The sequence below is a fragment of the Pristiophorus japonicus genome, chromosome 3 (genome assembly GCF_044704955.1).
Source record: "Pristiophorus japonicus isolate sPriJap1 chromosome 3, sPriJap1.hap1, whole genome shotgun sequence".
In the NCBI taxonomy this organism is placed as follows: Eukaryota; Metazoa; Chordata; class Chondrichthyes; family Pristiophoridae; genus Pristiophorus; species Pristiophorus japonicus.
In genome coordinates this window covers 290,996,954-291,024,389 of record NC_091979.1, presented here as the reverse complement: position 1 = coordinate 291,024,389, position 27,436 = coordinate 290,996,954, and the positions used below count along the sequence as shown (strand labels likewise).

The following is a 27,436-nucleotide window of genomic DNA, read 5'->3' as shown; positions in this document are numbered from 1 at the left end:
TCCGAACAATCATATGTGATAGATGATTTCTAAAAGTGTCATAGAAATAATGCTGGCCGAATGAAAATCATTCCAATGCACAATGTGTTGATGGTCATGAAAGGTGATGTCTGCGATGATTTTGAGAGCGATGGTGCTTTTGTCGTGCATATGCTGTGTGTAGCGCTGGACTCACCTTGTGACCCTAGCACCCACTTCTCTAATAACCTCATTTGTGTCTTGCAGCTCAGCCAGCAGTGCTGCCCCAGGCAAGGCCACAGAGGCCAGAAGGTGGGGGCGTGGGGCAGGAATCGTCAGGCAATCCTACTACATCTGATGCTGAGGAAACATAGAAACATAGAAAATAGGTGCAGGAGTAGGACATTCGGCCCTTCAAGCCAGCACCGCCATTCAATGAGTTCATGGCTGAACATGCAACTTCAGTACCCCATTCCTGCTTTCTCGCCATACCCCTTGATCCCCTAGTAGTAAGGACTACATCTAACGCCTTTTTGAATATATTTAGTGAATTGGCCTCAACAACTTTCTGTGGTAGAGAATTCCACAGGTTCACCACTCTCTGGGTGAAGAAGTTTCTCCTCATCTCGGTCCTAAATGGCTTACCCCTTATCCTTAGACTGTGAACCCTGGTTCTGGACTTCCCCAACATTGGAACATTCTTCCTGCATCTAACCTGTCTAAACCCATCAAAATTTTAAACGTTTCTATGAGATCCCCTCTCATTCTTCTGAACTCCAGTGAATACAAGCCCAGTTGATCCAGTCTTTCTTGATATGTCAATCCCGCCATCCCGCGAAACAGTCTAGTGAACCTTCGCTGCACTCCCTCAATAGCAAGAATGTCCTTCCTCAAGTTAGGAGATCAAAACTGTACACAATACTCCAGGTGTGGCCTCACCAAGGCCCTGTACAATTGTAGTAACACCTCCCTGCCCCTGTACTCAAATCCCCTCGCTATGAAGGACAACATGCCATTTGCTTTCTTAACTGCCTGCTGTACCTGCATGCTAACCTTCAATGACTGGTGTACCATGACACCCAGGTCTCGTTGCACCTCCCCTTTTCCTAATCTGTCACCATTCAGATAATAGTCTGTCTCTCTGTTTTTACAACCAAAGTGGATAACCTCACATTTATCCACATTATACTTCATCTGCCATGCATTTGCCCACTCACCTAACCTATCCAAGTCACTCTGCAGCCTCATAGCATCCTCCTCGCAGCTCACCCTGCCACCCAACTTAGTGTCATCCGCAAATTTGGAGATACTACATTTAATCCCCTCGTCTAAATCATTAATGTACAATGTAAACAGCTGGGGCCCCAGCACAGAACCTTGCGGTATCCCACTAGTCACTGCCTGCCATTCTGAAAAGTACCCATTTACCCCTACTCTTTGCTTCCTGTCTGCCAACCAGTTCTCAATCCACGTCAGCACACTACCCCCAATCCCATGTGCTTTAACTTTGCAGATTAATCTCTTGTGTGGGACCTTGTCGAAAGCCTTCTGAAAGTCCAAATACACCAAATCAACTGGTTCTCCTTTGTCCTCTCTACTGGAAACATTCTCAAAAAATTCCAGAAGATTTGTCAAGCATGATTTCCCTTTCACAAATCCATGCTGACTTGGAACTATCATGTCACCTCTTTCCAAATGCGCTGCTGTGACATCCTTAATAATTGATTCCATCATTTTACCCCCTACCGATGTCAGGCTGACCTGTTTTCTCTCTCCCTCTTTTTTTAAAAAGTGGGGTTACATTGGCTACCCTCCACTCCATAGGAACTGATCGAGAGTCTATGGAATGTTGGAAAATGACTATCAATGCATCCGCTATTTCCAAGGCCACCTCCTTAAGTACTCTGGGATGCAGACCATCAGGCCCTGGGGATATATCGGCCTTCAATCCCATCAATTTCCCCAACACAATTTCCCAACTAATAAGGATTTCCCTCAGTTCCTCCTTCTTACGAGACCCTCTGACCCCTTTTATATCGGAAGGTTGTTTGTGTCCTCCTTAGTGAATACCGAACCAAAGTACTTGTTCAATTGGTCTGCCATTTCTTTGTTCCCAGTTATGACTTCCCCTGATTCTGACTGCAGGGGACCTACCTTTGTCTTTACTAACCTTTTTCTCTTTACATATCTATAGAAGCTTTTGCAGTCCATTTTAATGTTCCCTGCAAGCTTCCTCTTGTACTCTATTTTTACTGCCTGAATCAAACCCTTTGTCCTCATCAGCTGAGTTCTAAATTTCTCCCAGTCCCCGGGTTCGCTGCTATTTCTGGCCAATTTGTATGCCACTTCCTTGGCTTTAATACTATCCCTGATTTCCCATGATAGCCACAGTTGAGCCACCTTCCCTTTTTTATTTTTACGCCAGACAGGGATGTACAATTGTTGTAGTTCATCCATGCGGTCTCTAAATGTCTGCCATTGCCCATCCACTGTCAACCCGTTAAGTATCATTCGCCAATCTATCCTAGCCAATTCACGCCACATATCTTCAAAGTTACCCTTCTTTAAGTTCTGGACCATGGTCTCTGAATTAACTGTTTCATTCTCCATCCTAATGTAGAATTCCACCATATTATGGTCACTCTTCCCCAAGGGGCCTCGCACAACGAGATTGCTAATTAATCCTCTCTCATTACACAACACCCAGTCTAAGATGGCCTCCCCCCCTGGTTGGTTCCTCGACATATTGGTCTCGAAAACCATCCCTTATGCACTCCAGGAAATCCTCCTCCACCGTATTGTTTCCAGTTTGGTTAGCCCAATCTATATGCATATTAAAGTCACCCATTATAACTGCTGCACCTTTATTGCATGCACCCCTAATTTCCTGTTGGATGCCCTCCCCAACATCACTACTACTGTTTGGAGGTCTGTACACAACTCCCACTAGTGTTTTCTGAGGAGCTCCGATTGTCGCTCATCAATCCGCTGGATCTGTTCTCGACGGATGAGAGCGTGGACTTCTAAGAACCTGCATCGACATGCTCCAGAACCCATTCCACCCTAAGGCAATCTATTGATCCTCCGGTCATTCCTGCCTCCACTCTGGAGGTACCGGCCCGAAGCACCTCTCCACAGGGTACACCATTTGTCCCCAGGTTGGCGCCGACCCCGCGGAGTTCTCGTGGACGCGGCAGGTCTGTTCCACGAGCGCGACATGACAGCGGAGAGATGGTACAGTTGTCCAGGAGGACTGTAGGCATTGGTGACCAGCTCATCGAAGCTTTGGGGGGCATATCCCAACACCTGGCCACCATGACTGAGTACACTCCACGCATGGCGGAGTCCCTGGATGCATTAGCCAGGAACACTGCTGCCACAGCCCTCCTAGTCGTCCCAGAGCGCGGAATTCCACCCCTCGGTTCCGCACCACCACTGCTAACGACAGATGAGAGCAAGGACCAAGATCCTGCTTCTGCATCAGAGAATGTTGCCCCCTTGGCACCCCCCGCTCCCGTACCCGTGCAACCACTGCATCTGCCTTCATCCCTCCCAATGAGGCATCGCCTGAGGAGCTCCTCGGCCAGGCGCCCTGGAGCGAGGAGGGGAATGGGTATAGGTGGGGAGAAGGAGGAAATGGGGGAAGGAAAGTGAGGTGCATGTGCGCTGGTGATGGCTGTGTTATATCTCCATCTGGGGGTAATTTGTTGCAATGTATGGGGGCTGGGAACCACGCTCCTGCTTTGCCTTTGTATTCTGTGTTGCTGGACATGTTGAACATATGATTGATGTCAATGATGGAAAAAGTGGGGTGTGGGCAGGGGTTGGGTGTTATTGGCTGGGATACCTATGATTTCAGATCAATGTTGGCGTTAAACTTTTGTTATTGAACATAACCTTGTTGTGCATTGTCTCAGATAGCTGGACCATTACACACTGGTGATTCCTTACCATGAAAGGGTTAAATACAACTTATCAATCAATGTAAATTTTAACTGGCATCAAGATTATGGGCACCATTGATGTCTGAGCTGCACACACATAGCAGTGTGTCAGCATTGTCACTCACATCAGTGCTCTTTCGGTCAAATCTTTCCGATATCAGCTCCTCACGTAAGAGTGGGACTTAACAAATGCCAGCCACACTACTGGCATTCGTTCCGGTTAGTTCCACTTTTTATGGGTGGTTTTTTGAGCAAGCGATATTGTGGGCGATATGTGTGCGAGATGGTGAAATTGAAGATGGGCGATCTCCATTGCCGCTAGTTTGGGTAAATACGCTCTTTGCGACAAAAAACAGTGGGCGGGCGTTAATATTGAATCTCGGCGTTAAATCCGTTCGGAAAGTAACGCTGGGTGATATTATGGGCATTGAATTCGCCCATTCTGCTGATTCCGCCCTAAAAATGTGGGCGGGCGGTGATATTTTTTCTCGGTGTTAAGCCCATTGGGAAAATAACGCTCGGCGATACATCTCCTAAAAAAGCTCGTAAGTTTCCATTTTGTACCAGAATGGGCGATATATGGACGTTATACATCATTTCAGCGGTAAAATGTGCATTAAGTGGGCGTTAAGCAGGCAAAAAAAGTGGATGTTCTAGCCCATAGACTGCTGTTGTGCAGCTCTTTACTGCCATTTCCAAAGTGGCATTAATTGAATCCTGGAAGTCCGTCATCCACCCTTTTTCCTGGAGATGGATGATACATGGTACAAGATCACTCCAAGGGAGAACACACATTAAAAACAGAGGGATTCTCACCCAATATACAGTGTTGAGAGGAAGACAAGGTTTTTGTAACTGGAAAATAGCAAGTTAATATAATGCTAAACTGAAGCCAAATGAGATTTAAGTTTGGTACAATGTAGAAATTATTTTAGAATGCTCGGGATTGTCGAAAAACTCTCATCAGTCATGCACCTACAATCAGTAGTAATAATGTTCACCTCATACATCTTGTAAATTTAAAAAAAATTAATTTAAAATGCAACAACTCCAACATGACTGAATATTCTAATATTTTACAGAACAATTAAGGTTAACCTTTGTTGTGGACTTATGAAATATTTATTTACAAATAGTTTTATAAATTGAAGTTTAACATGATTGATTGTTCACTGCAAAAGGCACCTTGTTGTTGCATCAAATAATGACAGTGGATTTCAAGAAGCAGAGCACTATAATCCTATTCTGCAATGCACATGTACAGAAGATCACATTTAAGAATGACAGTAACAGGCATGACCAATAGAACTTATCACACCGACACATACCTGTCTATCACAAGGAAATTCTGCAGGGTGATTTTCAGTAGCTCTGATGGGAGGCATTGGCTCACAATCATCATCTTGTGCGGCATTTCTAAACAGCAGACTTGTTGATAAGTCATTTCCACGTTGAGAATGGCTTTGTTTGGAATTATTTCTCAGACTACTCCCAGCAGTTTTTCCTGCATTTGAAATATTACTATCTGTGCAAGGCAAATCATGTCCTTCTGTTCCCAGAGCTTTGTTACTACAGTGTCCAACTGCAGCACTTGTTTCTAATAATATTGCACTGGAAGCAAGGAGATCCATTTGGTTATTCATGCCTGCTGAAGTAACTGATATTGCTGAGATTTTAGCTTTGAGCTTTTTAGTGGAAGAAATTTTCCCTAATGTGGAGGGAGATTTTAGTGACAGTTCTGTGCTTTCATCAGAAGTGGAGTTACAACTGTTGGGCAAGTTATTATTTACCACTTCTATACTGGAGACATTCTGTACACAGTCACTTGAATTGTTCACATTTAACCTTTCTGATGGAAGACTATTTTTTTGAATAAAAGAGACATCGTTCTTAGTTCTAAACTGTACCTTCTGAGGTCTGTCTGTTGCACTCAATATGTTGACAGAGTCCAGTGAAGACAAAGTATCCACAGCAATGTCAGAAAGTGAAACTGGTAATGGAGTGGATAGGATAGGTCGGCCAAGCTCCATTTTAGAACGATAAAGGTGCTGAGCATTGTCTACCAATTCTGTTGGTAGTTTTGGCAATACTCTCTTTCTAGCTGGTGACCGTTTCTGAGCAAGAGATAAAATCCTACCAGCTTCATCTCCTTTGGTTTTCACATCACCAACTGTCTCTGCAGGATCCATGGCCAGCACCTCCTCCTTTCTCTCATATATTTCTGCTGAGTCTTGCTGCGAAGTCTCATCAACTTCAACCATCGAATCTGGATCTACATCATGAGCACGCTTCTCAGCTCTGCAAATGACCTCTGCTGTCCCATTGTTTAGCATGTTTAAGTCACATGCCAGGTCTTCAGTACTTGATGAGCCATCTGCTGGATTTCGTTCACTTGTTTGCAGTTCATGGCCTACACCTGCCTGCCGCTTTTTCTCTTTACTGGTCTCTTCACATCCATCTATGTAAAGATTTTGAAAACACAGATCAATAGGATACCAAGTTCCATTTAAAATAAATAGAAGACATACATAAATGCACAGATAACAAAAGTACACTCCACAATCGTTCAAAGACTAAATCTGTATGATTAATACATTCTCACTGAATAAAACAGAACATGTTTTTTCCAATTCAACAAAAATAGCAAAATATATCTGCCTATTCAAACTCAGCAAAACATCTGGCTAGAATTTTTATCACCAATTATTAAATAGTTAGTCCTGGCTTTGTATCAATGGCAACATTAGTGTCAGGCAAATACTCGGTTATTCTGACCAGTAACAACATTTCTATAAAAACGACAATATTTTAAAAACAATGTTTCCATGAAGTAAGAAACATTGAACAACTCAGACCAATGATGTGATAAAGAACTGACTGACACAGAAACAAAATAAGTTAGAAGAAATGCAGTACAATCAAAGGTACAGTCAAAGTTGGAAGAAACTCCATTCCCCTTTCTGGCCAATTAGCAGGAAGAAAAAAAACTACAAATATCTGTTTACCAAGATTTAGAACTTGCTGGCCCTACAGGCTGTTTAATTAAAATCAAAATATACAGCAGTAATTAAATACCGGGGCCCAAATTCTTCCAGCTCTGTCCTGCTGCCGGAAACATGGCATATCAGGATTTCCAGTTGCCAAGGTAGCCTGTAATTGATCCATCCCAAATCCTGGGGATGGCATTATTTGCATCAAGGGGGTGAACACAAACTTCATTTAAAAAACTGCTTTGTTGTCCACCCTGCGGGAGCCAGGAAAGTCGCAGCAGGTTTGTGTTGCTCATCGAGGGTGGAAGGGAGGGTTGGCCATTTCAACCGCAGAGTGAATTTATTAAAAATAATGGCAGCAATTTCTTCATAGCTCCTTTCCTAATGGTAACTGATCACTCTGTGATCGATTGCCTTTAAGAAACTGCCATTATGACTTACTTTCATATTGGTATCGTAGTCATGCCTGCTTTATGCAGATGTATTTTTACTTGAGCTGCAGGAAAACCAGAACCGGCAGAGGGATGTCATCCCAGCAGTCCTGCCTCTTAGAATAATGTCACAACGGAAGGAGGGCAGGCACAAGCAGCACGCAGCCGAATCCCATCAGATTTTCACAACGTTAAAAAGATGGAGCTGATGAATGCAGCTCCCACCTCAAATTTTGGCTCTCCAGTTTGGGTCACAGTCTAAGGATAAGGGGTAAGCCATTTAGGACCGAGATAAGGAGAAACTTCTTCACCCAGAGAGTGGTGAACCTGTGGAATTCTCTACCACAGGAAGTAGTTGAGGCCAATTCACTAAATATATTCAAAAGGGAGTTAGATGAAGTCCTTAGTACTCGGGGGATCAAGGGGTATGGCGTGAAAGCAGGAAGTGGGTACTGAAGTTTCATGTTCAGCCATGAACTCGTTGAATGGCGGTGCAGGCTAGAAGGGCTGAATGGCCTGCTCCTGCACCTATTTTCTATGTTTCTATGTTTCTATGACTTGTGTCTCTGTTCTGATTTCTTAGGCCCAAGAATTTTGGGGCCCACAACTTTGTGTTTATTTATTGCAAAACTCTGGGGCTGAAATTTACCGTCCCTGAAGGGACGGCTACCACGAGGTTTGGGGGGCCGATCGAAAAAAATATTGATCAGATGCCACGGTCGGGTGTTTTTCCCTCCTCGAGCCATATTCAGCTCGGGGGGGAGTTGAGTGGTGTTCACTTCTGCTGAATCGGTGGGGTGAAGCCTCGCTAAAGTAGTGGTGCTGTTAGGTCATCAGCGGGCAGGCCACTGGAAAACTGCCGCACCCACGATATTTAGCAGCCAAAGCCGAGGACTTCTTCAGGCAGTGCCCCTGCACGGTTTACCAGTCAGTGCACCAACGTGACACCGCTGGAGTTTTGCTATGATCAGGTCCATTTGGTAGGGAAATAGTTTTATAATATATTAGTGTTTTTATTTGATTCCAGCATCTGCTGTATTTTGCTTTTGAAATAGTTTTATTAATTGTTTTGGCTCCATTAAACCTGCTGAGTGCTGCTCAGAGGTTTTCACAGACTTTTGTACAACTTTCAGGTCTGACACTTTAGTGGAGGCCTGCAGGCTGCAGAGACCTGCTTGGCAGGGTTCACCCTGAGGATGGGAGGAGTGTTGGGAGGGTGACACCTGGTACACCTGCTCAGAAGCAGGGCAGCACACAGGAGAAGGCATTGCCGTCAGCACCGTGCAGCGAGGCAGCGGGCAAGGGAGGCAGCAGCCATGATTCATTCATTCTGACCAGACCAGCGTGCCCGCCACCTTCACCGGCCTGAATCAGGATTGCGGTTGGCTGCTTGGGGACAAAGGATATCCCCTGTCCACTTGGCTGCTCACTCCACTGCGGAACCCCAGGACAGTGCCAGAGCATGCATTGTGCCACCGGGTGCATCATCGAGCAGTGCATAGGCATCCTTAAGCAGAGATTCCGGTGCCTGGACCGCTTTAGTGGCACCTTGCAGTACTCTCCTCAACGGGTCTCCATAATCGTCGTGGTCTGCTGCATGCTGCACAACCTGGCCATCATAAGGGGACAGCCGCTGGAGGTCGAGCCAGCAGTACCACCTGAGGAGGCGCGGGAAGAGGATTCCCGTCGTCCCAGAGTAAGGAGGCGTCGACCCATCGCAACCCTGGAAGGGAGGTGCAGCTGCATCTCATAGCTGCTCGCTTCACGTAATCCCATCCAAACATGACCCTTCAGGTCCCACTTTCAATGGCCATCGCAATGAGTGCCTTAACACAGAATTGCCCACTCCCAAATGATAAACCTGGCCAGATATATGCCAAAAATAAAGATTTATCAAATTATTCAAATCACTGCAAAAACAGAACATAAAGCACAATGTAATAATAGTCATTATTTTTACCCATGTGCATCTCACTATAACACCTGTTACGTTTGCCTACCCTAACACTACACCGAACTGTCAATCCTGTGGCTGCATCATGGATCTGGGAAGGCTGCTATGGTTGTTGTCTGGGACCTACAGTTGTCCTTTTAGGACGCTCTGGGCCTGGAAGGGCTGGGTACAGACTGACCAGCACCCTCCTGGGAGGGTGAGTCCTCACATATAAGGAAGTGCCTGACACCGCCTCTGCAATCTCCCTCCATGCATTACGTACTGGTGGTCTGCCAGGTCTCCCCACATTAGGAAACTGTATTCTTCTTCTGTCCTCCACACCATCCATCAGTGTCTCCAGCTCCATATTCACCCCATATCCCTTCCTCTCAGGGCCTTGCTGCAAACCCTGGCCTTCAAGGAGCAGCTGGCTGATTAGAAACCCTTAACGGCATGCTGAATTTCTCAGTGGTGATAATGCTCAAATAAAGACGGCCACACCGCTGAAAAATTCACTTTGGAAGGTTTCATTAGCACTGGAACCCATTTCTTCAACTTTTGGACCTGAATACGGGGTGGCCAGCCATGAAAAAATTTCAGCGCCAATGGCCCCAAAAAGGTGGGGGGAGCACCTGGTTTCCAGCGGTACTGAATTTTGGGCCCTCTGTATCTTGCAGGAGTGTCTAACTCATTTGAATTACTGTTTCTACTTTTCAGTGAAATATGAACATGCAATGGTTTGCCTTCTAAAACATTTGAAAGTAAGCCAGAAGTTTCTCATGGCCATGACAATACTTATATGTCACCTACCTTGGAAAGCACCAACAGATTCAATTGAAAGTACCCTCCGACCTATGGCAGAGAGATTACGGCAAACAATATCTGAGGATAAACATTTTAGTTTTTCTTCACATATGTTGAGGATACTCTGCAGAATACAAATAAAATAAATGGACAACATTATTAGAAACTCTATCTTAATAAGACATAGTATTAGGCTACTTTGAAAATGTTTTGCTGGAAGATAATGGGTGGTACAATGGATTAGCACACTGCCCTGTCATCCTGGTTTTGACATCCGGATTGATGAAATGAAAGCCTCCGCTCTTTAATTTTCATAGTCCAAATTGAATGAATTTGGACAGTCTCAACTCAGTTTCGATTGGATATGAAATCAAAGTACAGCCCAAAGATTGCCAATCTTATCAAGTGAGAACATAACCAGTAGTGTGCCAAAGCACATTGCTAAGATATAGAACATGTCTTAACCTGTGTCATGTATGTAACCATCATGCAACGGTAATCTTCATGCAACTCCTGTACACTGTACTTATACCCTAGAAATGCACACCCTGACAATCCTCACATTAAAAGGGGAGGTTCCACCCAGGATCAGCACTCCTTGGTCCTGGGAATAAAGGTTAAGGTTACGTAGTGACTGTATCTGCAGTACATGCCTCGTGTGAGTTTGTAGTACAGTGCAGGAACATCACATTTGGCGACGAGAAACGGGAATCACCGAACCACGAGGATAGAAACATAGAAACATAGAAAATAGGTGCAGGAGTAGGCCATTCGGCCCTTCTAGCCTGCACCGCCATTCAATGAGTTCATGGCTGAACATTCAACTTCAGTACCCCATTCCTGCTTTCTCGCCATACCCCTTGATCCCCCTAGTAGTAAGGACCTCATCATTGGTCACCGGTAGCACAGGGGAACGTTACGGTGTGGGTTAGGACTGGGACGACTTCGTGGAAAGACTCCAGCAGAGCTTTGTCATGAAGGACTGGCTGGGAGCGACAGCGGCTGACAAGCAGAGGGCACATCTACTGACCAGCTGCGGACCACAGACATATGCACTGATGAAAGACCTGCTCGCACCCCAAAAGCCGGCAGACAAGTCCTTCGAAGAACTCAGCCAGCTGATTAGTGAACATCTCAAGCTGGTGAGTAGCGTACACATGGCCCGGCACTGCAATGCAGGAAAAGCCATGGATGCTGAAGTTCAGCGGGTTCACGTGGCTGACGTCCACAGCTCATACACTAAAACACCACCCATGATGATGAAAGTTTTATTGAATGGCATCCCGGTGCGCATGGAGCTGGATACGGGAGCTAGCCAGTCACTTATGAGCGCCCAACAATTTGAGAGACTATGGCCACACAGAGCTAGCAGGACCAAACTGGAACGCATTGACACGCAGCTACGGACTTACACCAAAGAGATCATCCCAGTGCTAGGCAGTGCAAACTTGGTGGTAACACATAATGGATCACAGAACCGACTGCCACTCTGGATCGTCCCGAGAAATTGCCCCGCGCTCTTGGGGAGGAGTTGGCTAGCCAAGATGAATTGGAAATGGGGGGATGTGCACGCCATTTCATCTGTGGAGCGAAGTTCATGCTCACAGGTCCTACAAAAATTCGGGTCACTGTTTCAACCCGGTGTCGGAAAGTTCAAGGGCACTAAAGTAGTGATACGCATCACACCGGACGCCAGACCAGTGCACCACAAAGCCAGAGCGGTGCCGTATGTGATGCATGAGAAAATTGAAAGTGAATTGGACAGGTTGCTCAGAGACGGCATAATTTCGGCCGTTGAATTCAGCGACTGGGCAAGTCCCATCGTTCCTGTCCTTAAAGCAGATGGCTCAGTCAAGCTTTGTGGCGACTACAAAGCCACCATCAACCGAGTGTCACTGCAAGACCAATACCCGCTCCCGAGAGCGGAGGACCTTTTTGCCACGCTGGCAGGTGACAAGCTGTTCACGAAGCTGGACTTCACTTCGGCCTACATGACTCAGGAACTGGCTGAAGAATCCAAGCTTCTGACCACCATCATGACGCACAAGGGGCTATTTATCTACAACAGGTGTCCATTTGGCATTCGTTCGGCGGCATCTATCTTTCAGTGGAACATGGAAAGCTTGCTTAAATCCATTCCTGGAACAATTGTATTCCAAGACGACATCCTTATAATGGGTCGAGACACCGAGGAACACCTCCGCAGCCTGGAGGAACTGCTACGCCGACTGGACCGGGTAGGTTTGCGGCTGAAAAAGGCCAAATGTGTATTTTTGGCCCCAGAGGTCGAGTTTTTGGGCAGGAGGATTGCCGCAGACGGGATCCGGCCCACCGAATCCAAAACGGAGACGATCCGCCGGGCGCCCAGGCCCGGCAACACGTCGGAGTTGCGATCATTCCTGGGACTTTTGAACTATTTCGGGAACTTTCTGCCGAACTTAAGCACATTGTTGGAGCCGTTACACATGCTCCTGCGTAAAGGTTGTGAATGGCTTTGGGGGGACTGTCAAGAATGGGCTTTCAATAAGGTGAGGAACCTGCTGTGTTCTAACAAACTGTTGACTTTGTATGACCCCTGTAAAAAACTGGTTTTAACGTGTGATGCATTGTCCTACGGGGTTGGGTGTGTGTTGCAGCAGAGTAATGATGACGGACGACTCCAAGCAATGGCTTATGCCTCCAGGTCACTCTCCCAGGCAGAGCGTGGATATGGCATGGTCGAAAAGGAAGCACTCGCTTGCGTTTACGGTGTGAAAAAGATGCACCAGTACCTTTTCGGTAGACGGTTCGAGCTAGAGATGGACCACAAGCCGTTAACATCCCTGTTGTCCGACAGCAAGGCCGTCAATGCCAATGCGTCAGCTCGCATACAGCGATGGGCTCTCACGCTGGCTGCGTATGATTACACCATACGGCACCAGCCAGGCACTGAAAATTGCACTGACGCGCTCAGCAGGCTTCCACTAGCCACCACCGAGGGGGCAGCGGAGAAAAGCGCTGAGATGGTCATGGCCATTGAGGCTTTTGACACCGCAGGCTCCCCCACCACAGCCCGCCAGATCAAACTCTGGACCAACAGAGACCCCCTCCTATCCATCATAAAGAAATGTGTCCTGACTGGGGATTGGGCGTCCGCATACAGGGCGTGGCCCGAGGAGGTCAGACCGTTTCAGAGACGGATAGATGAGCTCTCTATCCAAGCCGACTGCCTGCTATGGGGCAGCCGGGTAGTCATGCCCCAGAAAGTCAGGGAAGCGTTCATCAGGGAACTCCACAGCGAGCACCCTGGCATCGTGTTAATGAAGGCCATTGCCCGGTCACATGTATGGTGGCCGGGGAGTGACTCAGACCTGGAACACTGGGTTCGCAGGTGCACGACGTGTGCCCAGCTGGGCAATGCCTCCAGGGAGGCCCCACTCAGCCCGTGGCCCTGGCCCACCAGGCCATGGTCACGTATTCACGCAGACTATGCGGGTCCGTTCATGGCGAAAATGTTCCTGATCGTTGTCGATGCATACTCGAAATAGATCGAGTGCATCATATTAAACTCATGCTGACATCCATCACCGTGGAGTGTCTGCGTACGGTTTTCACGACCCACGGCTTGCCGGACATCCTGGTCAGCGACAATGGCCATTATTTCACCAGCCATGAATTCCAGGAGTTTATGTCAGGCAACGGTATCAAACACGTCCGGACAGTGCTGTTTAAGCCGGCTTCCAATGGCCAGGCAGAACGTGCAGTCCAAGTCATAAAACAGGGCATGTTACACATCCAAGGACCCTCCCTTCAGTACCGCCTATCGCGCCTCCTGCTGGCCTACAGGTCCCTCCAGCACTCGCTCACGGGAGGCCCGCCAGTGGAACTCCTCATGAAACGCACGCTTAAAACGCGGCTGTCCCTCATTCACCCAGTACCTGGCAGACATTGTTGAGGGCAAACGCCAGTCCCAAACCGAATTCCATGATCGAAACTCAAGGGGGAAGTATATCGAAATAGATGACCCGGTATTTGTTCTTAACCATGCTTTGGGACCCAAGTGGCTTGAGGGTACAGTAATTGGCAAAGAAGGTAATAGGATCATAGTGGTCAGACTAAACAATGGGCAGATATGCCGCAAACACTTGGACCAAGTAAAGGAAAGGTTCAGCATAGACATGGAGGAACCTGAAGAAGAGCATGAGATGTCACCCACACCACTGCCAGTGGATGAGCAATGAGGACAATCCACAGCATGTACAGTCCCTGCGACCAGCCCGGACAGGCCGGAATCACCTCAGGTGACAGAGACGCATGCCGAGGCTCAGCCACCAGAGCCACAACTGCGGCGCTCCACGAGAGAGTGTCGACCACCTGAAAGACTTAACCTTTGACACAAAAAGACGTAAGGGGGAGGTGATGTCATGTACGTAACCATCATGCAACGGTAATCTTCATGTAACTGTAACCCTCATGCAACTCCTGTACACTGTACTTATACCCTAGAAATGCACACCCTGACCACAGAGGGTGAACTTGTGGGAGACACTCCTCACCTGGGTTTCCAGGTATAAAAGGGGAGGTTCCAACCAGGGTCAGCACTTCTTGGTTCTGGGAAAAAAGGTTAAGGTCACGTAGTGATTGTGTCTGCAGTACATGCCTTGTGTGAGTTTGTAGTATGTTGCAGGAACATCACATTCTACATTTGAAGCTATCCTGACCTCTGCTTAAAGTGGAAAATTGATCCATTTTTCCGCATAAATATTGTTTACCTCGATACAGTGGCAACTTAACATTCATATACTGCCTTTCACCTAAAATAACATGCCAAAATACTTTACAGAGTGAGGGCTGGACATCAAGTAGGAAGGCAGACAGATGTGGACAGGTGTGGGGGCAATGAGATATTGTCAGGAGGTTTTTGAAAATTGATTGAGAGGTAACAAGGTAAAGAGATTTAGCAAGCAACCTGCAGGCTCTGCCATCAATGGTGGAGTAAACCACAGACAGAAAAGGAGAGGGTACATGTTCACATAAAACTAGAGAAGGTTACAAACCCAGGGTGAGGCAAGACGATAGAGGCATTTGAAACAGATACAATATATAAAACTAGCTCATCTTCCTTGGCATGGATCATGAGTCGTCTAGGGTCTGGTGGCTATGATGTTTAGCTGCGTTTAAATTGGCTAGCCCCTTTAAGGCAATTAATCAACTACTTCCTGTGGGGATGAGCTCTAAATAGACATATGCTGAGATCAATTAAAGGTCGATTGTTGTTGCTTTGAGAGGTTTGTCTCTGGACTGGCAGCTGCTTGTTTATCTTCAGCTCCAACCTTTGTGGAGAAACCATGTTATCGCGGTCAGCAGAAAATGATCAGCTTTCTTTCTTTATTTAAATACCTTTTTTCCATATTATCTAGTTAAGCTTTGTTGTTGTTTTAGGAATTATGTGACATATGCTTTGCAAGTGCGACACATTGGGCTGGACTTTTGGCTGATTTGGAACCCATTTAGCGCCTCGGAGGGGGGGGGGGAGCGTGGGTGTTAAAAATGATTTTTTTGCGGGGGCATAAAACGAGGCGCACAAGATTTTGCGGCTGGCAGGAACTTTCGCCAATGGTTTTGCGGCTGTGCTAAAACTTACCGTCCCATTGCTGCTTTGACCGTTGGGATGACATAATTAGTCATGCATTGCTGCACTAGCGTCCCGGGCGGAACTTTTGAGCATTTTATCTGATTTAGCGTCCGCCCGGGAACCCGCCCAGAAAAACCAGTTGGACCCCGGGCGCACCAGGCGCTAACGGCGCCATGTTGGAAGCGAAGGAGAAAGTCACCATTGTGAGCAATTAAAAGGATTGTGAGAAGAACGCTGCGTTACTGCATGCCTTTCATTGTGAAGTTTATGTGAGTTTCTAGTTTGTTTTATAAAGGTCATTTAAGAACATTTTAAAAGATGGGGGCCATGCTAGGTTAGGAGCTGTTCATCCTGGCTGCTATATTCATACGGCTTCAAGCTGGAAGAAGGCTTATTGTTGATTATTTGCAATGTAATCAAAGAGGTCGCAGATGTATGGGGAGGAGGCCTTACCCCCGACGAGTTTACAGGGAACATTGCTCATACCTCCAGCTGTCTGAGGCAGTGTCTTAGAAGGCTGCGCTTCCGAAAAGTGCTGATAGAGATATGCCAGCTCATACAGGCAGACTTACAGGCTACCAGCAGCAACAGAACTGCACTGCCCGTCGAGATGATGATGATTATGACACTTACCTTCCACGGCTCCGACTCCTTTCATGCATCAGTGGGGGACATGTTCTCCATCTCGAAGTATGCTATACATTGCTGCATTCCCCAGGTGACTAATGCACTATTGGACTCCCTGTAACTTTAGAGCCCGTCCCAGAGTCACAATGCAGATTCTGTACACTCTGTGGTACAATGGACATGGTCTTCACCGCGCGACAACTACAAGAGAAATGCAGGGAACAGCACCAACCCTTGTACATAGCCTTCTTTGACCTCACAAAGGCCTTTGACACAGTCAACCGCGGGGGACTGTGGAGCGTACTCCTCCGTTTCGGCTGCCCCGAAAAGTGTGTCACCATCCTTCGCCTACTCCATGACAACATGTAAGCCGTGATCCTGACCAACGGATCCACCACAGACCCAATCCACATCCGGACTGGTGTCAAGCAGGGCGGTGTCATTGCGCCAGCGCTCTTCTCGATCTTCCTCGCTGCAATGCTCCATCTCATTCTCAACAAGCTCCCTGCTGGAGTAGAACTAAACTATAGAACCTTTTCAACCTTCGACTCCTCTAGGCTAGATCCAAGGTTGTCTCATCCTCTGTCATCGAACTACAGTACGTGGACGACGCTTGCATCTGCACACTTTCAGAGGCCGAACTCCAAGCATCGTCACCGAGGCGTACGATAGCATAGGCCTTACACTAAACATCCATAAGACAAAGATCCTCCAGCAACCTGACCCCGCCACACAGCACTGCTCCCAGTCAACAAAATCCATGGCACGGCCTTGGACAACGTAGACCATTTTCCATACGTTGGGAGTTTACTATCAGCAAGGGCAGACATCGACGACGAGGTCCAATACCACCTCCAGTGTGCCAGCACAGCCTTCGGTCACCTGAGGAAGAAAGTGTTTGAAGACCAGGACCTCAAATCTGGCACCAAGCTTATGGTCTACAGAGCTGTAGTGATATCCACCCTCCTGTATGGCTCAGAGACGTGTAGCATATACAGTAGACACTTCATATCGCTGGAGAAGTACCACCAACACTGCCTCCCAAGATCCTGCAAATCCACTGGGAGGATAGATGCACCAACGTCAGTGTTCTTGATCTGGCCAAAATCCCCAGCATCGAAGCACTAACCACACTCAATTGGGTGGGCCACATCGTCCGCATGCCTGACACGAGACTCCCAAAGCAAGCGCTCTACTCAGATTTGTACACGGCAAGCGAGCCCCATGTGGACTGAGGAAATGCTTGAAGGACACCCTCAAAGCCTCCTTGATAAAGTGCAACATCCCCACTGGCACCTGGGAATCCCTGGCCCAAGACTACCCTAAGTGGAGGAAGAGCATCCGGGAGGGCGCTCAGTACCTCGAGTCTCGTTGCCGAGAGCATGCAGAAACAAAGTGCAGACAGCGGAAGGAGCGTACGGCAAACCAGACTCCCCATCCACCCTTTCCTTCAACCACTGTCTGTCCCACCTGTGACAGAGACTGTAATTCCCGTATTGGACAGTACAGTCACCTGAGAACTCACTTTTAGAATGGAAGCAAGTCTTCCTCGATCTCGCGGGACTGTCTATGATGATGATGATGAATGCACTGTATGGATGCAGAATGGACTTCATAAACTTCCCAATGACCAGGGAGACCCAAAATGAGAGAGCTGTCGGTTTTGGACATTTTGCTGGCTTCCCCAAGGTTCAGGGGGCCCTTGACTGTACGCACATCGCCCTGCGAGCATTTTTACAGAACGCAGAGGTTTTCCGAAACTGAAAAGGATTCCTCTCCATGAACGTACAGATCGTCTACAACCATGTTCAGCGCATCATGGCAGTCAATGCCCAATATCCAGGGAGCATCCATGATGCATTCACCTTGCGCGAGAGCAGCGTCTCACACATGTTCCAGCATCAACCACAAGGCCAGAGTTGGATGCACAAGGACAAAGGTTACGGCCTCGCCAACAGGCTCATGATTCCCCTACCCACCCCCTCTCCAAAACCCTCAGACAGAAGCCGAGCATCTCTATAATGAGAGCCATGCAGCCACATGCAACATCGTCAAACAGACAATTGGAGTGCTCAAGCACTGCTTCCGATGCTTGGACCACTCTGGAGGCTGCCTGCAATACTCCCCTCAGCAGGTCTCTGAGTTCATTGTGGTACGCTGCATGCTACACAACTTAGCCATCATGAAAGGACAGGAATTATCAATGGGGATTGTAGGACCACCTCTGGAGAAAGGGGGGGAGGAGGAGAAAGAGGAGGAAGATGAGGAAAAGGAGCCTAGTGAGGAACCCATGCCAACATCACCACAACCACAGGGGAGGCATCGTGGAGATTTCCCCACTGCAAAAGCTTAACGTCGGCAGCTCATAACTGAATGCTTTGCTTGAAGAGTGAATGGCATGTTTGAGCATTGCCTGGCCACTCTTTCCCACCATGTTGACTGTTCCCCCTCATATGAGACACTGCACAGAAATGGTTAAGGTAAAGAAAAAATGTCTTGACATTGTAACATTATAAACTTTACAACCTTCATTGTGAGACTGAAATAAAATAACATGAGCTGCATCCAGCAATGTGATAATTCAACATTATCAGAACATAATCCAGCATCAAGCATCAACAACATAATTCAGTATGATACTGTAACATAATGATACTGTAACATAAAACATACAACGCATCCAGCATCATCAACATAATCCAGCAACATCAATTCCTGCCCCACTATTTTTTCCGACCGTCTGTTGCCCCCTTCCCTTCATCCCCCTCCCTTGCCTACTGCTCCTAATTAAAGTGGTACCAAGATGGCGTGCAGTAAGGCTGCCAGAGCGCTGCTGTGTTGCGGGGGAGAGACAGCATCTGGGGATGCACTGGACCCGCCCGTGGAGTGGAAGGCCCGGCTTCTGACTGGCTCGCCTCTTCATCGGTGTCGCCAGTCACAGGTGGTTTGGGTGACAACTGTCGCTGATGCTTGGTTGGTGACTGAATGGGGGGAGACGGAATGCTGTCATCCGGAGGAATGACACCACCTCCCATATCCCTGGAGCCACTCAGTCGCTGACAGGGCTGGTCCCTAGCAACCAGAGCACCTTGCTGGCCTGCTTCAGAACCGTCACTTCCCCGTTTGATAGTGGGGAACACAGAGTATGGAGGCAGGCATGGACTGCATCATCTGCCCAAACTGAAGCAGAGCTTGTGTTTGTGATGCGTCATATTCTGCTAGGGCTCGCGCCACACTCTCCGGGACTCCAGTTTCACTGCTGGAGGCCACCAGCCTCGTGGACATTGATGTCCCCGCTGGTATCACGGCTCGCACTGATAATCCGTGACCCTACCTCCGTAATGGTCGCTTTCAGATTGTCAATGCACCTCCTGCCATCTTCTTTCCACAGCCCCCACAAGAGCTTAGCCTCGTGGCTGAATCGCCTAGCATGCTGTCTGGAATCGATGTCCTCTATGATCAAAATCCAAATGTGAAATGGCTGATTCAGCCCCGATTGTACTGTGCCTGCGCACGGCCCACCCTGCATTAGCGTTTGCGACAGGAGACCAGACCAGAAACACGGGAAGAAAAGAAAAATTGTGCATGCATAGTACGGCAGGTGTTTTCAGCGCCGGAACTTTCGGCTCTAGCGCACAAAGTCTGTGGTGTAATGCCGGAGTTAACGCTAATGCTCCTTGTGAACTTTCATTTGCTGACAGTTCCTCACTCTGGCGCTAACGTTAACCCAGCACTAAATTTTTTGCTCCACCGCGAATTGTGCCCAGAAACGGGCGAAAACGCAAAAAGACGAAAATTCAGCCCAATAAATCAGATATTTATTGTATCACAATATTAGATTAGAGCACTTTGACATGTAATGTACGATGTATTATTCTGCTGCGAAAATGGAACTGTATTTAAACTGCAAGGTCCCTTTAATGTCAGTTAGAGGCTAATTACTGTTGTTGAGGGAAATTTTATAGATTTGGAGGTTCCAGCACCTGGTCAGAAGAAACCAGCATTAAATGTCTACCTTTCTTCATTTTAAAACAATATTTTTATATATAATATGTGAGTTCTGAAGAGTGAGGGATGCTGGCTAAATGCAAGGGTTTCATTTATATACCGGTAACCTCCTATTGCATTGCCCATGATAGATCAGGTGATGGTAATTTTTAATTTTATTATTAAACCATGTAACACACAAAATCTATTATTCTGCCAATGTGGAGTTGTGCCCCTTCAAGACTACCAAATATAACTGTTACGTAAACACAGCCTCGGATCAAACAGAATGTATTTATTGCTTGGTCAGGGAACTTTGTAGATTGTAATGCACTTATTATTGTCTGGTTTGCAGCTCAGAATCACCAAGTATTTTAATTTTGTTTGGCATCTCTTTTTAAAAAAAAGTGTGACATCTGGACTATGATGTTTGGAATGTGACATCTGTGTACACTAGATGTGCTATTTTTATTATTAACTAATAGATCTCCTGGAGCATTGTTCATGGGAAGTTGGTACCTCTGTAACTTGGAAACGTCACTGGGAAATGAAAGGCACTTCTCAATTTGCAGCGTAGTAGTTGCAGGGTTTATTGGATATATTTATAGATTAAAAAAAATAAAGAATGCAAAAGAAAGTGTTAAAATAGTTGGTGATATTTAGATTTGGATCTTATTATGTTTTTATGAATGCTGCTATGGGTCCCTGAGAGTCAGTTGGCTATGCTGTTGTTTGTCTACTGGCAGTGTTTCAATAATCTGTTGCTACTTTTTTCTATGAAAAGCTGTAGGCTCTGGGTGTTTCTGTAATTACAAATCTGTGGAACTTGGAGGCAGGCAAAAGTAGAAGTTTGGCAAGTTTTGGTGTTTGATGCCGCTCTTTAGCTGGTGACAACATCCAAGTTTGGGAGTCAGCAGTGACAAAATTCAGGGTAAGAAGACTGAGGCAAAAAAACTCCACAGAAGCAGCCAGTGACAAAAATGTCAAAGACAATACATTTGAAGCACTAATTTACAAATAGTAGCGGATATTCATGAGTGTTGTTGACTGTAATTTGTAGCAGTTTGTAGTGCCAGGGTGGGATTTGAATCGGTGCAAGCAAAACAATGTTGGGTGGGAATGGAGCAGAGACCTGGAGATTGTTTCAGTGGTGTGGATGCACAGTCGGCTGGGGATTGAGTAGGGCAGGTGGGGAAGGGGGAAGTCATCAATCGGAGGTATAGCACAATGGGGGTCTGATTCTTCCCACCAGCTCCAGATAGCCTTGCAAACCAAAGGCCTAATGAATAAGGAGGTCCTAGCTGGACTAGCAGTGGGAAGTTGGTGATATTTTGATTTGGATCTTCTTATGTTATATGCTATATGCTTAAACTTCAGCAGTACATCTACACACTCTTGGGGATTTCTAAGCTTTGGCTGCTGCCAATCAGTGCCTAAGCTCTCTGGGTTTAGGTAAATGGGCGTGTCATTGCAGGCAAAGTGTGTGCACTCAATCGGGGGCAAACAGAAACTATCTGTGGATTTTTCAGTAGTTAAGCTTTGGAAACTCTTGAGCATGTTGATAGATTTTGAACCATTTCAGACACTGAGCTGAACAAAATATATAAATTCTGGAATGTGCATTTTGAAGAGGTCTTTAAAGACATTGTGTGTATAAACTGTTATTATGCTATTGGTCTACATGTATGATGAAAAGAGGCCATGCATAAATTCCACTAACATTCTCACATTTGTACCTCAATATCTGGCCTGTCTTCAGGTTTTTCCTGTTGCATTTGATCGAGAAGGCTTCTTAATTCTTGGCTGAGGTTTGGTTCTAACTCTGGCTCTATTACATATTCAGCTGCAGCAACTAATGTAGTCCCCAACGAATACACATGAGCCTGAAAATAATAATAAAACATGTATAGAAAAGTTACGGTATCTGTTGAATATTCTGATACATTAGAATATAATAAAATATGTATAGAAAAGTTACAGTATCTTGCATATTCTGATACATTAGAATATAATAAAACACGTATAGAAAAGTTACAGTATCTGTTGAATATTCTGGTACATTAGAATATATACACTATTTTCCCCAAATTTATTGTAACACTTACAACATTCCAAGCTGTTTTATCAGCAAAAATAAATGACAATGTTTCAGGTTAATGTTACATTCATTGCTGAACAAAATGTTTTACTGAAGTACAAGTACAGTAACAAAAAATCCATGTCATTTCATTCGAAATTAAGTAGCATTTGATTGTCATCTTACAGAAACCAGAAATAATGTGTTTTCATGAAAAGGAACACAACTCACTTCAGAACTTAAGAACTATAACATTACTTATTACAGCTAGCCCAAACTCTAATAATGTATTAAATGATTATTTTCCATGAGCACAAGATCTAAATAGTTTTCCCGCCCACATTTTAAATAACTACCAGGACATCCGTGGATTTCCAATGGTCTGTTAATGTTGTTACCTTATGGTAACTTTATGAAAGGCTCAAGTATGATAAATGCGGAACAAAAAATGCTTTACCAGACTGTACAAAACTTATTTACAGAACTAATTTGCATCTGAGTCACAAAATCTGTACCCCAATCTGGGGAGTCAGGGTGGTGGGATTAGGACAGCTAAAAATGTTATTATACTCTCACCATTAGCATGCTTTTTAAGAAATCAAGCTGTTGCAAAAAATTCCAATCAACTGTAAACCCTGCTTGTCTTCTTAGGGGCATAACAATTCAGCATCTGGAATTATGCAAGCCGAGATCGGCATGAATTGAGCCATATGCTGGATGTGTACAGGTGCCGGGGATTGGATATCTGGGATAGATTTAAAGAGCAGCTGCTGTGCCTTAATGAAGCACTCACCAGATCGTGGTGATTTGAAATCTGCTACAGGAATCTGATTCTGTGGATTGTGGATTGAAAGAGATGATTGGAGAACTGTAGTTGATGCTGAGGCAAGCGTAGGAAAGGAGGGTTATCATCCTTGAATTTAAGGGGACATCTTCCTCACTGCAATAGTGAGAAACGATATTGGCTCAAACGATCAGGATGTTGAAACAGTTTGGGTGGAGATAAGGAACAATAAGGGGAAAAAGTCACTGGTGGGCATAGTCTATAGGCCCCCTAACAGTAGCAACTCTGTTGGTCGGAGTATAAATCAGGAAATAGTGTGGGCTTGTAAAAAGGGAACAGCAATAATCATGGGTGATTTTAACCTCCATATTGATTGGACAAATCAAATTGGTCAGGGGAGTCTTGAGGAAGAGGTCATAGAGTGCATAAGGGACGGGTTCCTTGAGCAGTATGTAAGAGAACCAACCAGGGGGCAGGCTATCTTAGATTTGTTCTGTGTATTGAGACAGGATTAATAAACAATCTCCTAGTAAAGGATCCCCTTGGAATGAGTGATCATAGCATGGTTGAATTTTAAATTCAGATGGAGGCTGAGAAAGCTGGATCTCTAACCAGTGCACTAAGCTTAAATAAAGGAGACTATGAAGGTATGAGGGCAGAGCTGGGTAAAGTGGTCTGGGAAAATAGATTAAAGTGTAGGATGGTTGATGAACAGCAGTGTACATTTCAGGAGGTATTTCACAACTCTCAAGAAGTATATATTCCAGTGAGGAGGAAAGGGTGTAAAAGAAAAGATAGCCATCCGTGGCTAACTAAAGAAATAAAGGATGGTATCCAATTAAAAGCAAGGGCATACAAATTGGCCAAAACTAGTGGGAGGACAGAAGATTGGGAAGCTTTTAAATGCCAGCAAAGAATGACTAAAAAAATGATTAAGAAAGGGAAGCTAGACTATGAAAGTAAACTAGCACGAAATATAAAAACAGATAGCAAGAGTTTCTATAGGTATATAAAAAGGAAAAAAGTGGCTAAAGTAAATGTTGGTCCCTTAGAGGACGAGACCGGGGAATTAGTAATGGGGAACATGGAGATGGCAGAAACTCTGAACAAATATTTTGTATCAGTCTTTACAGTAGAGGAGACTAACAATATTCCAACAGTGGATAGTCAAGGAGCTATGGGGGGGAGGAACTTAACACAATCACAATCACTAAGGAGGTGGTACTCAGTAAGATAATGGGACTAAAGGCAGATAAATCCCCTTGACCTGATGGCTTGCATCCTAGGCTCTTAAGAGAAGTAGTGGCAGGGATTGTGAATGCATTGGTTGTAATTTACCAAAATTCCCTGGATTCTGGGGAAGTCCCAGCAGATTGGAAAACTGCAAATGTAACACCCCTAGTTAAAAAAGGAGGCAGACAAAAAGCAGGAAACTATAGACCAGTTAGCCTAACATCTGTGGTTGGGAAAATGTTGGGAGTCCATTATTAAAGAAGCAGTAACAGGACATTTGGAAAAGCATAATTTGGTCAGGCAGAGTCAGCATGGATTTATGAAAGGGAAGTCATATTTGACAAATTATTTGAGGATGTAATGAACAGGGTGGATAAAGGGGAACCAGTGGATGTGGTGTATTTGGATTTCCAGATGGCATTTGACAAGGTGCCACATAAAAGGTTACTGCACAAGATAAAAGTTCACGGGGTTGGGGGTAATATATTAGAATGGAGAGAGGATTGGCTAACTAACAGAAAACAGAGAGTCGGGATAAATGGTTCATTCTCTGGTTGGTAATCAGTAACTAGTGGGGTGCCGCAGGGATCAGTGCTGGGACCCCAACTATTTACAATCTATATTAACAACATGGAAGAAGGGACCGAGTGTAATGTAGCTAAGTTTGCTGATGATACAAAGATGGGAGCAAAAGCAATGTGTGAGGACACAAAAATCTGCAAAAGGACATAGACAGGCTAAGTGAGTTGGCAAAAATTTGGCAGATGGAGTATAATGTTGGAAAGTGTGAGGTCATGCACTTTGGCAAAAAAAAATCAAAGAGCAAGTTATTGTTTAAATGGAGAAAAATTCCAAAGGGCTGCAGTACACCGGGGGAGCAGGAGGTACTTGTGCATGAAACACAAAAGGTGAGTATGCAGGTACAGCAAGTGATCAGGAAGGCCAATGGAATCTTGGCCATTATTGCAAAGGGGATGGAGTATAAAAGCAGGTAAGTCTTGTTACAGTTATACAGGGTATTGGCGAGCCCACACCTGGGGCCCAAGTTTCGGGCCGTGCCTAGAACGGCGCAAACCCGACCTGGACGCCTGTTTTTCGTGCCACAAAGTGCACCTAAAAGAACTTACAGATTCTCCGGCTTCCTGCTGGCCCTCTGGATCCGGGCGTGGCACAGCACGAGCTGTAGAGGGCGGAGCCAGGTCCCTGCGCTGAAAACAGTGCCGGGACCTCTGCACATGCGCGCTACAGTGGGCGCGCATGTGCAGAAGCTCCAGGCGCCCAAAACTGTATGGGAGGGGTCCGAAGCACGCAGCCCATAGCCCTGGCCGAATGGCCTCACTGGGGCTGCGTGCATAAGGCTGCCTCCCACGCCCAGCTCCTGCTTCCTCCCGACTGGACTCGACTCCCGCTTCCTCTCCCCTCCCCCCCCCGCCCCCGGACCGGACCCCAACACCGACCCGACTCCCGCTCCCCCCCCCCCACGCCCCCGGACCGGACCGGACCCGCGCTCCCGACCCCGGACCCTGACCCGACCCGACCCAACGCCAGCTATCTGTAAATCTGGTGCTGGGGACGGGCCCTGCCCGAAGACTTGGGGCCCGGCCCGTTCAGCCTCCCTCCCCCTTCTCCTTTTCCCCCCCACTTCTCCTTTCCCCCCCTTCTCCTTTCACCCCCCCTTCTCCTTTCCACCCCTCTCCTTCCTTTCCTTTCCCCCCCTCTCCTTCCCCTTCTCCTCTCCCCCCCTTTCCCCTTCTCCTCCCCTTCCCTTTCTCCTCCCCCCTTCCCCCTTCTCTCCCCCTTCCCCCTTCTCTCCCCCTTCCCTCCCCCATCCCTCTCCTTCCCTCCATCCCCCTCTGCCTCCCTCCCTCCCCTCCCCCTGCCCCCCTCTCTCTCCTCCCCCTGCCCCCCCTCTCTCCCTCTGCCCCCCTCCTCCCCCTCCCCTCGCTGTCAGAAACACAGACACTGACAGAAAGTGAGAGACACACACAGACAGACAGACAGAGGGATAGAGATACTGACAGAGACACACTGCAGGGGTGGCGGGGGGATGTGCATACCAGCACGCTGTTGGAGGGCTCCCGGTGCTGCAGTCGGTAAGTAAAAAAATTTTTATTTATTGATTTAAAATAATTATTTCTTGATTGATTTATTGGTTGATTTATTGATGTATTTATCATTTATTATTGATGATGGCTCTTTATTTGTAAAACTGAAGTGTTTAATGTTTGTAAACTTCCCTTTAAACCCCCCCACCCCCCCACAATTCCCTACGCCTGATTTGTAACCTACGCCTGATTTTCTAAAGTGTAGACAAGGTTTTTTCGAGCGTACAAAAATCTTCACTTACTCCATTCTAAGTTAGTTTGGAGTAAGTTTTCACTGCCGAAACTTTGAAAACAGGCGTAAGTGGCCGGACACGCCCCCTTTTGAAAATAAAATTCTGTTCCAAAGTGAAACTGTTCTAACTGACTAGAACTGGAGCAAACTAAATGCCGAGAATTTGAATTTCTAAGATACTCCGTTCTACACCAGTTGCTCCAAAAAATCAGGAGCAACTGAGGCCGAAACTTGGGCCCCTGGAATACTGCATACAGTTTTGATTTCCATATATACTTGCTTTGGAGGCAGTTCAGAGAACGTTCACTGGGTTGATTCCGGAGATGAGGGGGTTGACTTATGAGGAAAGGTTGAGGAGGTTGGGTATCTACTCATTGGAATTCAGAAGAATGAGAGGTGATCTTATCGAAATGTATAAGATTATGAGGGAGCTTGACAAGGTGCATGCAGAGAGGATGTTTCCACTGATAGGGGATAATATGTCCTTACTACACAGTATAAATGCACACGAGGCCCATACTTGAGAGAAGGTCACTCTGTGACCCGTAATCTTTATTCCAGCATTGAAGTGATGAAGGTGGGTGGAGCTTCCCTTTTTATACCTGAAAGTCCAGGTTAGGAGTGTCTCCCACAAGTTCACCACCTAGTGGTCAATGTTCTCACGGTGTACAACTTAGGTCAGTTTATACATGGGTTACAATGATAGTTAAATACATG

At 46.3% G+C, this 27,436-nt stretch overlaps 1 protein-coding gene across 1 annotated transcript in view; it reads right to left on the bottom strand.

Moving 5' to 3' along the window:
- Window positions 1-27,436, bottom strand: part of LOC139255865 (kinase non-catalytic C-lobe domain-containing protein 1) — a 308,421-nt gene that overhangs the window by 142,778 nt on the left and 138,207 nt on the right. Inside the window, exons 6-8 of the mRNA XM_070874040.1 lie at window positions 22,025-22,171; window positions 10,067-10,184; window positions 5,231-6,360 (exon numbers count right to left, since the gene is read on the bottom strand). Coding sequence (XP_070730141.1) covers window positions 5,231-6,360; window positions 10,067-10,184; window positions 22,025-22,171 — 1,395 coding nt within the window. The remainder of the gene's footprint in view (window positions 1-5,230; window positions 6,361-10,066; window positions 10,185-22,024; window positions 22,172-27,436) is intronic.